We start from the raw sequence: 13,775 nt of genomic DNA, 5'->3' as shown, positions 1-13,775 counted from the left end.
ATATATATCAAAAAGAAATAAAAAAAATATATTCAACGAAAATTAAAATTGTTTATCACAACATTTAGTAATAAAAACTATGTTTAATAACAGTTGCGGCAGATGTTAAAATATTTGTTGCTGTTAAACATACTGTTGATTAACAGGTCACACTGTCACCACGAGTAGGAAAAGAAACAATCCGACTTTTTGTTGCACATGCAAAAATAATTAAGTGTTTGTGCTAGCGCTAACAATTTATATACTGCATTTTAATACTTGTGCGTGTGCGGGTGGCGCAAGCAGGCAGCAACAGTGTTAATTAGAGCAGCAGGCGACGCGACAAAAGTGTAGTGGAAAAAGTTGCTTGCAGAATTCGTCGTGTCATTAAGAAAAAAGCAAAAAAAAAAAGAAAAAGAAGAGTGCCGCGGCAAGTGAAACACGACTCATTTATTGGCAGCAGCCGCCCGTCGCACTGTCGAAAGGCCGCCCGCACGCATAAAAACATGATAGATTTGCTACAAAACTGATTCATCTTGGGCGAACTATTAAAGGTAAGTATTTTCTTGCCATAGTGCTCTCCCCTCCCCCTCCCTTTAGTTCACTCTCACTCCACTACAATTGGTGCCAGCGACACATTCCACCGCGTTCTCTTTTGCCGTCAACGTGGTGTGCTCTTTGCCGCCGCCATTGGACATTGGAATGCGTACATTTACATGCTTAAGTTACGCAGTCTTTTCGCATTAGCTAGAATTTCGACACTTATTGAAAGAGTCGTTTGCAGCAGAGACTGCAACTTTACGTTTTCTTATTTTTCCAGTTGAGTGACGTAGTGCGGCGCCTGTTGTACAGGTGTGTGTTTTTCGTGTGCGTGTGTGTCACTCGCTCTTGTGTCTGTCTCTCTGTCTGTGTGTTTTTGTGTGCCCAAAGTAAGCGAATCATAATTATTTTTTTTTGACGACCGGCTTTGAATGGAGAGACATCGAATAAATGTATTGTTTTGAATTATATGTATATTTTTGACAGTTGAACGCAGCTTGTGGGCGTTGGGGGGGCTGGTGGGACTGTCACCCCACCCGGTACAGTATGGCCACACTCTCTTTCTCCCTCTCTCTTGCACTTGCTTTCTCTGTTTATTTGCCTTTTTGTATTATTTTTTTTTTTTTTTTGCTGGGGCCCGACAGCTGTGCGGCGTTGCCAGACATCATGCGGTTGGTTCGATTTAACCTCAAAATTTGGCGCTTCGTTTGCTAATTATTTTTTGTCTTTTATTTCACAGTAAAAACTTCAATGTTTGGCGTTTGTAGTGTTCATGTGCTGTGCATATCCTGAGATTCGTCCAGAAACACTACCAGTCCAAGTGCGTCGACAGTCGTCAGCGTTGTCACCTGCGTTGCAAGCGTAGCGCAGTCGTTCCAATTATGGCGCAGCAGACGCAGCCGGTTGCTCAGCAGCAGCAACAACCGCCGCAGCAGCAACAACCGCCGCCAGCAGCAGCAACGCCAGTGTCCACACCAACAACGCCGCAGCCTCAGCCGCCGCCCCACAATAATAACAACAACAACACTGTTGTGTCGCCATCCAACAACAATAACAACAACAGCGTACTCACACAAGTACCTGTGTACAATCAACAGCCACAGGGGCTTTACATGCCAACCGCCCATGGAGGGCCTCATCCGCACATGTCTCAAGGCGCACCTGTGTTCCATCCTTCGATTATACCAGCGCCCATACCCGGCAATGTTTATGTGAACAACGTGACCGCCAATGTGAATCTACACGGCTGGCCACACTACATCTCGGGAAACGGAGCACCGTCCCACTACGTGGGTGCACATTGTGAACTGCCGCCGGAGCAGGTGAGTTGACTTCATATTCTCTCAATTTAGTGTCCTCTCTTTTAGGGAGAACTTATTTTACTTTATATCCTTGCAGAGAGTACTCTAATTTTATTCACAAATATGTAACCGCATTAAAGAAGGCGTGTCAGATCCCCTAAAATAGTATATGTATTCCTAAATATCTTAACTAGTGTCTCAGTATTTAAGATATCCTCATGAATCTTGGTACAGGTAGTTAGAGAATATATCGGAGCGGGCTTGATCCGATCCCTACATCATATTGCTACCATTGGAACGATCGCTCGAAAGTCGGTCTACTATTTAATATAGCTGACATAGGTCAGCTAGTAAACTTCAGTATGAGCAACATTGCTGTTTCTTCAGATATCTCAAGTACTCTCACACATATTGCTTTTTTACCAATCCTGATAAAATTCTGGAATTTGATAACCAATTGGGGAAGGTCGTGACTCGTCTTTAGGCTTAAAGGCAACATTACTAAATATATATGGTTTCTTAGTATGACTTCTATTTCATATGCTGTGCTTTATTTTGCAGGGTAATCCGCTAATGCAGCAACTGCCGCCAATTCCGATGCATCAGGGTAATCCCAATGGTCACATTTCGTCCGGCATGGGTGGACGTGGTCGTGGACGTGGCCGTACACGCGGCGGCGGTGGACAGCGTCGCAATGATTACCATGGACAACGACACATGCAACAACAGCAACTGCAGCTGCAGCTGCAGCCACAGCAACAGCTGCAACCAGATGGTGCCAGCCCGTCGCAGAGTGTCATGCAAATGCAGCCAGATCAGATGGGTCAGCAATTGGCACAGCAACCGCCACCAGAGGGACAATTGCCACCAATGTCCTATTACACGCCACAAGCGTATCCTGCCTATGCTGGCTATCAAACTGCCTACTTTGCTTCGCATCATGGTCCAATTCAAACGCCACCGAATGCGGCCGCTGCTGCCCAACAGGCCACAGGACCTCCTCTGTATATTTCACCAATGCCAATGTACAATGGTGCACCAATGTTCAACTACATGGGCGGATGTATATATCAGCCGGTGCTGACCCCGTCCGAGTACCAAACAATGGCGGAGTATGGTGGACAAGGCCAGGCTGGCGTTGTTGATGAGCGTCAGGCACAGGAGATGCCACAATTGTGGCATCAGGCACCCATGTATGCAGAAGAGTATCAAGAGGTGACACATGTGAATGGCGACGAACTGAATCATAATAGCTCTTCGCTGGCCTCCTCCGAAACGTCCAGCATGTTGAGTCCCAACTATACCATCTATGATGCCCAGCAAATGCATGAGATGCAACAGCAAATGGGTGTCATGCAGATCTATGACGATGGCCAGCTAGCCCCACTACAGGCCATGCATCCAGTTGCCGGCCCAGTGCCACAGGTGAGCACCATACGAACTTCTTTTGGTCAACTCATTTATTTATTTATCTACTTTTATTTCAGTATGAGGATGAGCTGACAGAATGTGGTGCTGCACCAGTTGGTGCCATACCTATCACCTGGACAGATGCACCGCCAACTATGCTTGTCCAGGCACCATCTCCACATCATATCATTCAACAGCAGCCACAAGCTCCTCAGCCATCAGTTTGCATCGAACAACAGCAGCTGCCTCCTCATCCTCCTCAAGCGGAGACACCAACGCCACAGGAGCCCTTGGGTGAGTACCGACAACATTCTTGTTTATTCTCATTGATTGATAGCACCAGATAAGCGATATTTCCATTATCTCTTTGTATTTAAATTGTTGTTGATCGAATATTGATAGCTTCCGTTTGGCAAATTTCTCTATTGTAATTGAAATTTGACTGACTTTATAAATTGTTTCAGTGGTTGCATAATGTCTAGAAAGGGGTTTAAAAATGACAAATAACCTTTCAAATCTCCATAATCCATAAGTGTTTATGTTCTCACAGTTCTATTATTTTATTTGTTTATATCTGACAATTTCCAAGAGAAGAATAGCTTTATTCTCTATTATTACTATATACTTTCATTTGAAGTACGTATTGTAGACAAACTTTATTTATGTTTTGAGCATTCGATTCGATACAATTTCATTCGATACGATTCGATAGCAACGTTTGCAAATTTTTGCTGAATCTTCTGCTTTCCTCGCTCAGTTTACAGTTCGTGTTGTTGGGCTCTGTGTTCTGTCTGTGTTCAGGTGTACAACGAAACGGCGTCACATGATACGAACGAGTATGGGCCGACCGACGTTGTGACGATGTGGATGTCGATGTCGATGTCGATGTCGTCAACACATTTTGCCATCATTATTTTTCCATTTTTCGCTTAATTGCTGTGGCTGCCCTTTGAGGCGACTTGTTGCTAGGCGTCCATTCGCTGCGGATCTCTATGAAAGTACTTGAAATGCATGCTATGAAACGATTGGAACTGCAGCTAGCAAATAAGCCTCTTAACAGGTGTTTGGTTTGTTGTCGAGACAATTTTACTATAGGTACTTCCCTCAATATACTAAATATGTACATGTGTTTGTAGTTGCAGTCGGTTTCTGCCAATAATCAGCTGTGTGTTTCACTCTCTGTTTATGCATTGTTCTTATGTATTCTTTGTGCTTATCAAGCGACGCCGTTTTCTACGTCTTGCTCCACTTACTGTCACATTTGTGCAGTACTTGCTGTTATTATTATTGTTATATTATAGAGTACATACTTCATATTTTGTTGGACATTTGTCGTGCACTTTATTACAAATGCAAATTTACGGCTAGACCTTTTATGAATTTCAAAGATTTTGCTTATGATTTTTTTTTTTTGGCTTTTTAATATTTATTATCAAGGATTTTAGTGTTGGGATAACTTTAGGATTATGATATAAAACAGCTTTGATCCATTATTTCAAAATTTTACCCTATGATAATCTAAAATGAATTTCTGCATAAACATGCAACAATGTCAAGTGATTTATTATTATCATTGAGGTGAACCTAGATATCTGATCCCAATTTACAATTTGTTCTATTAATTATAGAGCATTTACTGCTCGATTCGGCTCTTAATTTTATTTATCTTTCTTTCGCTGCTTTTTTTTTTGAGCTTTAGCTTCGTTTTTCCCTATGGTCATTTGTTTGATGCATGGGGTCCGGTTAAGTGTTGCCTTTCGCGTTATCAAACACAGTCAATGACATTTTTGTTGGCCATTGGCCACTGGCATGGAGCATGAACCAAAGCAAAGTCTTGTGGATCACTCCAAATACACTCATTTAAACACATACATGGCATTGCTCACATATTATGCACCCGGCCCAAAGTAAAACTGATAGCTGTCCGGCCACTTGTGTGTGTGTGTATGTGTATTAGTGTGTGTGTTTACCCTGTTGTGAAAAGCTGGAACGTCTCGCCGTCAATTTTATTGTTATTTTTGCAGCACTTGGCTTCGGCGACTTTGTCAATAATTTGATAGCACTTGGCGTGTTTATATACGAGTAGATAGATTGATACCATATAGCATTCGATATTATAGCGCAATCGTAACACATCGAGCCCGCTTGCTGCAATTGTTAATGCTCATTTAAACGCTATTTATTGATTAGCCTAATCTTTTTCGGCCTGTTGCGACAGCCTTTTTATAGTGCCTTAGTTCCGTAATCAGGTTACGATTTGCAGGTTGGCCTCAAGTGGCGCACGACCACATAAGGCCCAGTTTCTGATATCTTGGGTACAAGTAAGTACGATAAGGGGGCCCAAAAAAAGTAATTATCTGAACTTTGATCGATGATTTTTAGAGCTGATTGTAGAAAAACGTAGCATAATGAGCGACTTTTAATACACATTTTCCGACTGTATCTGTATAATAGCAGCGACTGATCTACTTACCAGATTGTATAACAGTTGAATTTATAACACCTGTTAAAAAGTTTTCAAAATATCTGTAAATGCCAAAATTGTTTATTTTCTTCTGTTGTTTTTCTAACATTTATTGTTCTGCTTTGCTTTGTGAGTGTTTTCCTTTTTTTTCTGTTTTTTTTCTCTCGTTTGCTTAGCTCGGCATAGCTCTTTGATGCGAATAATAGTTTTATTTTAATTGAGTGATTGTGTGTGTCTGTGTGTAAAACTGCATTTTATTGCTCTTTATTTGGTATTTACTCTATAAATTTAATTAATTTTAATGTATGTAGTGTATAACAAAACGCACAAGCCTTTAAAAATTTGTTTTGTTATGATTTTGCCTGAAATATATATATTTTGTTTAATTTATTAATTAATTTGTGTATAAAATGTGAGCCATAAAATTGCCTTCAGCTAAATTATTAGTTTAAAATTGAAAACAATTTTAGTTTTGTATTTATTTTTTTGAGGTTTTCTATTTTTGTTTTTTAATATAAAATTTATTAGTTTAACATTATAATTTGTAATAGTTGTTGCTCTTCTCTTAATTCGCTTACATGCTCTACAAGTTACAATTTAATTATCGCTTTGCCTTCATCTTTCTCTTTTATTTAATACATACGAAAATATAACTAACTACTACCAAAAAAGGTTTACAATCATGTTTTATTTTGTTGCTAAACGCTACTTGGTTTTCCTACTACAATTAGGTCGTATGACACATTTATAACACTTGCCGTATAACAACGAATGCACAACAACAGTTATAGTATAATAATTATATAGATCGAGTGTTTATCGTAATACATATACATTTAGCAATAATAATAATAATCATAAAATACATAATAATAATTAATGAAAATGGTAAAATTTAACAAACAAATAATAAAAATATTTTACAATATAGTTGCTGTTGCTGTAGCTGTAGTTGCAGTTGTAGTTGTTGCTATTGTTGTATAACACTTGAAACTATTTATCAATCAGAGTTTATCAAAGTTGTTTACAGAGCGTGTATATATATATAGTATAATTGCTATTATTTCTATATGGCAGCAGATTTCTGCTACAATCTTATCGAGAAGCTAAGCCAAGTTTTTGCTATTAAAGCAAATCTATAATATATAATTTTGTGTATATTATATATGTATATATATTTAATTGTATGAATAGTTTGCTTAGGCATAGTTTCGGCATCGGCATCGTTATACATAGTAATATATAAGACATATATGCGCTGTGTTTTGCTTTGTTTGTATATAGTTTTCTTTGTGTGCTCTATTCAATACTTTCGCTTTGCCTGGACCTGGACCTCAAGCTGTTCTACTTCCCTCTGCTCTCTGTTCTTCTCATCCATTTCGACTTGGCTCTCCTTTGTATAAGTTGCTAGAAAAATATCGCTCTCTGTACTATAATTCATGCACCCCTCTCACATTCTCTCTCATGTTTTTCACTCTAACCTCACTTTACATATATTTTGTTGAATTGTTTATATTTATAGTTTCTCTTTACTTTGTTGTGGTTTTCTTGTAAATTCTTGATGCTTAGAGCTTTGATTCCGTTGTCGTCGTTGATGATTTCTGTTGTTGTGTAAGCGGGGGGAACTGTTGTTGTGACTCCTCCTGCAGTGGACTGGGCAGAGTTTTGATGATCTTGGGCACAATGGTGATTGGTTGATCCTCATCCTCCTCCTCGGCATCCTCGCCCTGCTCCTCATCGATGGGCGTAAGTGTCTCCGCATGCACAGGCGTCTCATCCGATCCGCTAAAGCGTTTCATGCATGGCGCCATGAAGCTAGTGACGGTTGAGATGGCAAACAGTCCACCGGCCATGTAGAAGGGCAGATCATAGGTTTTAGTTAGATCATAGACGGCGCCCGCCAGCGGTGTGCCAATCAATGCGGCAAATCCTCTGAACAATATGAGCAGGCCAAAGGCATTTGTGAGCTTGTCCAGTCCGAGTAGATCGACCAGGATAATTGACGTTAGCGAGATGTATCCCGAGATGGCAATGCCAAAGGCAATCGACATGGCTATATAGGCGCCATAGCTGTAGCAAAGTGGCGTCAATGTCACCGCCACCGTGGAGATCAGCAGGCAAATGTTGTTGAGCAGCAGCGAGTTGACTTGTGGCAGATCCGCAACCCAGCCACATACCACACGTCCCACGGTGTTGGTGATGCCGATGATGGACAACAACATGGCAGCATCTTTCTTCTCAATGCCATGCTCCTTGGCCGCATCCACCAGGTAGACAAACGGTACATACAAGCCAGCCATGCCAAAGATATTCGATACTCCCATGAGCATAAAGACTGGATCTTTGAGCAGGCTGACATCCAGCATGGTATTGACCACAGACTTGACCGAATCGGGCAGTCCCAGGCATGGGCACAGATCGTACTCCTCTCGATGCTTATCCGCCTCCGCCAGCGGATCCAGGCGCATGCTCTGCATGCTCTTCTCATACTTTGTCAGCGACAGCACCGAGTTGCGGTAGTTGGTCAGCGATTTTTGTGATTGATATTGAGGCAGATTTGTGACTGAACCAGAGTAGAAAATATCCTTGCGGGACATGGGACGAACCATGCGTCCAGCGCTGCCGCTTGAGCTGCCCTGGCGCTGTGAGAGCGACAGTTTGGAGGTGCTGAAGTCACCGCCAGCTCCCGCCTCGATGTCGCCACGGGAGGAGGCACGAATGGCGGCCAATGAGGGCTGATAGCGTTCACTGGCTGAGGTTTTGCGAACACGGCTAAACGATGGCACGGAACCGTTCTTGGGAAGACTTTGATGGTCACCAGCGAGGAATGCCGGCTGCGATGCATTGCGGGTCATTGCATCCTGCGACTGGTAAGGACTGTGCTCGTTCTCCGAGTTGCGATGCGATCGGCGACCCGAACGTGTTGACAATTGTCCATTGCTATCGGCATTTGTGGCGTTATTTGGCGGCGATTGAGCGTTCATTTCGACCACCTTGGACTCGGTGATGGTGGGCAGCGTGGAGACGGGATGAAGGCCGCCAGACTGCTGGGCCAGCAGCTCCAAATTGAGGCTGGAATGAACGCCTGGATCTGCATTGAGGGGTATTTTCAGCTTACGCTCCATGGTGCCATCTGGCAACTGCACCATAAAATGAGATCCCGCAAAGGAGCCGCGTTCCAGCTGCATTTGCTTCTCCTCGTACATGCGCTGCATCAGAGGCTTGACCTTCTTCTTCTTGGGATAGGTTAGAGGACGCATCATGGCACCAAAGATGGCACAATTGAGTATCAAACCGGCAAAGATGAGCAGAGCATTCTTCCAGCCGAACTCCTCCAGCAAGTAGGTGGCCAGCGGGGCAAAGGCAAAGGTGCCAAAGCCCGAGCCACACACGGCAATGCCCGTGGCCAGGGAACGCTTCGTCTCAAAGTAGTAGCCAACGGCGACGACAGCTGGCAAATAGATCATGCCAAAGCCAAAGCCGCCCATGAAACCATATGTGGCCATCAACATGCTCACGGACGTACTGAACGTGCTGAGGACGAAGGCAATGCAGGCAATGATGCTACCCGCAATACAAACGGCACGACAACCATATTTATTGGCCAGGGCCGAGACAATGGGACCGGCACTCAAATAGACGCCAGATAGGAGACTGCCCACCCAGGCGACGGTGCCTTTGCCCTCGTGAAAGTAGGCGACAAACTCCTCCAGAAATAGGCCAAATGTGTAGGCGATGCCATCGACGATCATGTTGCACATGAAGCTGGCAAAGCAGATGACCCAGCCATAGCCACCGTCCGGCGGTGGCGGAAATTCACCATAAACGCTAACCTCATCCTCATCATCCCCCTCATCGTCGTCGTCGTCCTGCAGCTCGTTATCATCATCGGGACTGTTGTAATTCTGCTCCGCTGTGAGACGCGCTGCCTCCTCGCAGGCCAATTCGCTGTCGGTTCTCTCAAATTTGCGCAGGCGTGCCGCCGAATTGCCCACAGCAACAGCCGCATTGCTGTTCGTGTCCACCATTTTAGAAAACTGTTAAAAAACTGTTGAGCTCTTTACAATTGCTTTTATTTGCAGCGCCGTTAGTTGGTCAAGCAACTCACACGCTTGAATTTTGGTTCAATTTGTTTTTGGCGAGAGAGCTTTGGTTTTGCTTCAATTCAATTTTAGCTTTAATTACAGTTTCGATTTCAATTTCGTTTTCACTTGCACACGCCCGCACCACACGTTCCTCCTTGAGGAGTCGACAAAATGTCTGTTATGCGTGGCCGAAGTGTCACGCTCGGCGCCGTTACGAGTTATGCGAACCTTAGAACGGTCGCTGTCGACGTCGCTGCTTCTGCTGCTAATTCTGCTGCTGCTGCTGCTATGTTTTATCTTTGCGCGCGCTCAGCATTTGACACTCTCTCTCAGTCTGCTACTCCCACACGTACTCTCTCTCTCTTTAAAGTTATGTTCTCACTTAGGCACAGCAGCGGGAGCTTAAGTTGCCGTTATATGAAGTATGTGCGTGTGTTGTTATTGTTAAATTGTTATTGCTTCAAGTTTTTATGCATTATCGACAAAGAACAAACGAAGAAGGAGAGAGAAAATATAATATTATGCATATTTAGTAAATATTTGTTAATTTTTAAATGTTTTGCTATTTGTCACGTTATATTGTTGTGCTTTTGTTTAATTCATTTAGTTGATTTCGTTGCAGCTGTTGTTGTTGTTGTTGTTATTATTATTTTAACTGAACTTTGTGTTTGACTTTGCACTTTTTGTTTTTAGTTTTATTTTGACTTTGCTTTGATTTTGCTTTACTTTTGCTTTGATTGGATTTGTTCTGCTTTACTTTTGTATTTGCGGCTAGTACATGCTGCTGCTTTCATGTATGGCATATTTTTGCATTGCTGCTGCCGCCGTTGCTGCCGCTGCCGCTGCTTTTTGGGGGTGCTGTACGTACTTGACGTACTCGTAGTCGCTGTCGATGATGGCAATGCAATTGTATAATTTGTTGAGTATTGAAATTTGATTGTAAAATGTACATAAAATACAAATTCTTGGCGTCAGCAGAAAAAACAGCGCAAAATAAAAAAGCTTCTGTTCGGTTTTCGACGGCCCCGCAACGTGTGATCGATAAAATGTGGACGAAACAAACAAGCAGCAAGCTGAGCAACAACAAGAACAGCAACAACAACCACAACAACGTTACACGGAACTTGGCTTACGTGTTTCACACTTTACCACACGTACAACAACAACAACGACAACGACAACAACAATTGACGCATTGCAGTTGCTGCATACAACATCATGGCATGAACGAACGAACGAACGAATCTATACGATTGTTTATTATTTTTATATAAATTAATATATCGTTATTTGTTTTATATATTTTTTGGGGTGTATACTGAGTTTTTTTTTCCTTCTTTGTGCGCCGCGAGAGATACCAACAAAAAGCACTAAACACAGAGACGTTATCGTCGTCACTGCAGCACTGTTCGATATAAAATGAAAATTCGTCGTAACCAACAAACGACTGAAACCGACCGACGGGGCTGTTAGAACTGTTATACTACGATATACAAAACAGCGCCAGCGACAAAGACGCCAAATGTGAATGCAAACACAAAAAACAGCCAAAAACAACAACAAAATATAAAATAAAAGCAACAACTACACATATGTACATACATATGCTCATATAACCTCCTCATGCAGCAAACACAATTTCAATTGCAAAGCACAACAACACAACTGCAAAAAATAAGAGACAAACCAAAAAAAAAAAAAAACAATATTCTCGCCATGTGGCTGCTGACATTGCGATGTCTAATTTTCATGCAATGCATTTGAAGTTCAAGCGCGCAAGCTCCCGCTCCCGCTCTCGCTCTCTCAAAGTTGCTCTCTCACGACTCTCAAAGTTCCGATGGCCACCTGGTCAGAGTGCTCTCTTTGTCTTTGCACGCTCTCTCTCAGTTTGTCGGGCAGTTTGGTTGGTTTTGCAGGTATGCGACGCAAGGGTTGCGCTTGACAAAAACAGCTGATTTCCACATTGCCAAAGGCAGCGGCAATAAGAACAACAACAAAACTAGCAACAGCAACAACTACGATATCGGCAGAAGCAGCGGCGACAGCAACAACAGCAGCAGCAGGAATGTTGGCTACAGTTGCGTTTCACACACAGATTTTGCACACACAAAAATAACTTCGCACAGACACAGACTCATCCTCATCCGCATAGCAACCCCCTTTGGTAAACTACCCTCATACATTAATGACGCAGTTTCTTAAGGGTTGTCTTCATTTATTGTTACAGTTACACTTAACGTTACCGTTACTGTTACCTATTCTTGTTGTTGTTCAGCCCAAGAATAAAAAAACCGGCACTCGTATAACAGATTCCCAGGTATAACAGTGACTGTAACAAAAGAGCGTAAACTGTTGCTCTTAGTTGTGATTTAGGTTAAAGGTTAACTTGCGACTTTCAAACTTTTACTTTTTCTTGCCTCTTCTCATTGTGTGTGTATGTGTGTGTGTGTGCGCTGAAAATTTTTTGGCGTGCCGACTTTTAGGCGCCGACAGCTTGAACACGAGGTCTCCCTCCTGGCCGAGATGAACACAGAAAATTTCGTAATTTCAACATTGTCTTAACGTGTTTTCAGCTTTAATATCATTTAGCGTGGTTTTCTGTTTTTGTTTTCTTTCTGTTTTTTGATAAGCGTGTCGTGCTAATTTCACATTTTTTATTATTCAATAAATGGATTATTTTTAGTCTTCAGGTCATAAACAATGTTCGTAGATTATTTTGTGTGTTAAGAGAGAAATTTGAAGAGAAACTCTTAAAGCGTGTTTGTCTTTCCCTCTCTTCAGAGGATGTACATCTAACAAAACCGCTTAAATTGTGTGTGGGAGCTCAATGTCATTCATAAAAATTGTAGCACGCACACCAACCACACACACGTGCCACTAAACACACACATTTAGTATATATGTGTGCATGTATGAGTGCATGTGACTTATGGGTCAACGCTAGAGGGCGCCAGCCCTTGACGTTTTGCTTTTGTGCTCTCGTAAGTCGATTTACTATATTATTAGCGCATTACTCAGCTTCCTCCTCCTTTCTTTATTTTCCCTTTCTTTACTTGCTTCCTTCATTTCTCTACAGTCAGATTGCAGTACTATTAGTATGTTGTTATGGCCAGGAAATTGCCAGTTAGTTTACTGAAATTGTACACTCTAGAAAAGCGAAATTTAATACTAAACTGTTATACCACAAGACTTACACATGTGTGTGTGTGTGAGTTCATTTAAAATGCATGAAGCTCTTGGCCTGAAACGCAAACCAGGCCGACACGTGGCAATCCAAAAGGTGAATGTATAACACGAAAGCTGCCACAGCCACACCCACTCACCGCCCACATAACCACAAAACACTGGTCCGTGCAGCAGGTGTTTGAATTAGATGCACAATTTCACATTCTTCTTTGACTTTCCACTTGGGGTAGGGACAGGAAATGATTTGGGCCCCAAGCCAGAAATGTTGGTCACCAAATTGAGGTGAATAAAAGGAAATAATTCTTAGAAAATAAAATAAATCAAAATTCTTAGAATTTAATTAAATCGAAAATTTTTGGAATTGAGATCATTGAAAGAACTGTTGAAAAGGGTATTTAAGGATTCCAGGAAACTGGAACTCATTAAAAATATAAACTTTCATCTCAGCTCAAAACTCTTTCAATTCAATATCTTAGAAGTCATATTAATTGTTAAGTGCAAAGAAAAGATGGCTGATGGAAATTGCTGACAACGCATATTTAACGTGTACGGTTTCGTCACAGTTTTCCTTTATCACTCGTCGAATGAGTTGAATGCGCTTTTATAGATACATTTTGTATATATCGACGATATCAATGCCATCGCCTCTGAGGCCGGTTCAAGAATTTTTTAACAACCTTCTGATCATTCTTCTTGTTGTACTTTCTTTGTTTTCTTTTCGAGTAGGAGGGAAATAAAATTGAAATTGCGCATACGCCGCGTTGCGCCTCAGACACTTAGTCTGTCATTCAGTCAATGTGCTTGCTTTTG

General features: G+C 42.0%; 2 protein-coding genes and 1 long non-coding RNA gene across 8 annotated transcripts in view; 1 reads left to right on the top strand and 2 right to left on the bottom strand.

Annotated features, from left to right (window-relative positions):
• Positions 1-94: 94 nt before the first annotated feature.
• LOC117787276 (putative uncharacterized protein DDB_G0277255) overlaps positions 95-13,775 on the top strand; it is a 34,284-nt gene continuing 20,603 nt past the window's right edge. For 3 of the 5 annotated variants that reach the window (XM_034625761.1, XM_034625762.1, XM_034625760.1), the window contains exons 1-4: positions 95-533; positions 1,259-1,841; positions 2,382-3,245; positions 3,308-3,524. In XM_034625761.1, the coding sequence (XP_034481652.1) occupies positions 1,401-1,841; positions 2,382-3,245; positions 3,308-3,524 (1,522 nt within the window). In that variant the 5' untranslated portion in view covers positions 95-533; positions 1,259-1,400. The remainder of the gene's footprint in view (positions 534-1,258; positions 1,842-2,381; positions 3,246-3,307; positions 3,525-13,775) is intronic. The other 2 variants (XM_034625765.1, XM_034625764.1) reach the window with 1 other exon arrangement.
• LOC117787280 lies at positions 3,266-4,530 on the bottom strand. Its single transcript, XR_004617677.1, has 2 exons — positions 3,739-4,530; positions 3,266-3,652 (listed from the first exon to the last, which is right to left on the bottom strand). It is a non-coding gene; the product is annotated as an uncharacterized LOC117787280 (long non-coding RNA).
• On the bottom strand, positions 6,001-11,273 carry LOC117787277 (monocarboxylate transporter 12). Of its 2 annotated transcripts, none has more exons than XM_034625767.1 (2): positions 10,913-11,273; positions 6,001-10,665 (listed from the first exon to the last, which is right to left on the bottom strand). In XM_034625767.1, exon 2 carries the CDS (start codon positions 9,720-9,722, stop codon positions 7,260-7,262), a length of 2,463 nt encoding a protein of 820 aa, XP_034481658.1. In that variant the 5' UTR covers positions 9,723-10,665; positions 10,913-11,273; the 3' UTR covers positions 6,001-7,259. The 2 variants fall into 2 exon arrangements, with proteins under 2 accessions (XP_034481658.1, XP_034481657.1); XM_034625766.1 differs by having other exon boundaries at positions 6,001-10,237.

This window comes from Drosophila innubila (assembly GCF_004354385.1).
Source record: "Drosophila innubila isolate TH190305 chromosome 3L unlocalized genomic scaffold, UK_Dinn_1.0 0_D_3L, whole genome shotgun sequence".
NCBI lineage: Eukaryota > Metazoa > Arthropoda > Insecta > Diptera > Drosophilidae > Drosophila > Drosophila innubila.
The sequence above is the reverse complement of the archived record's forward strand: the minus strand, read 5'-3'. Positions and strand labels throughout refer to the sequence as shown.

What these genes read in the sequence shown, in the direction of transcription:
- LOC117787277 (XM_034625767.1), bottom strand. Translation starts at nt 9,722, where the DNA reads ATGGTGGACACGAACAGCAATGCGGCTGTTGCTGTGGGCAATTCGGCG.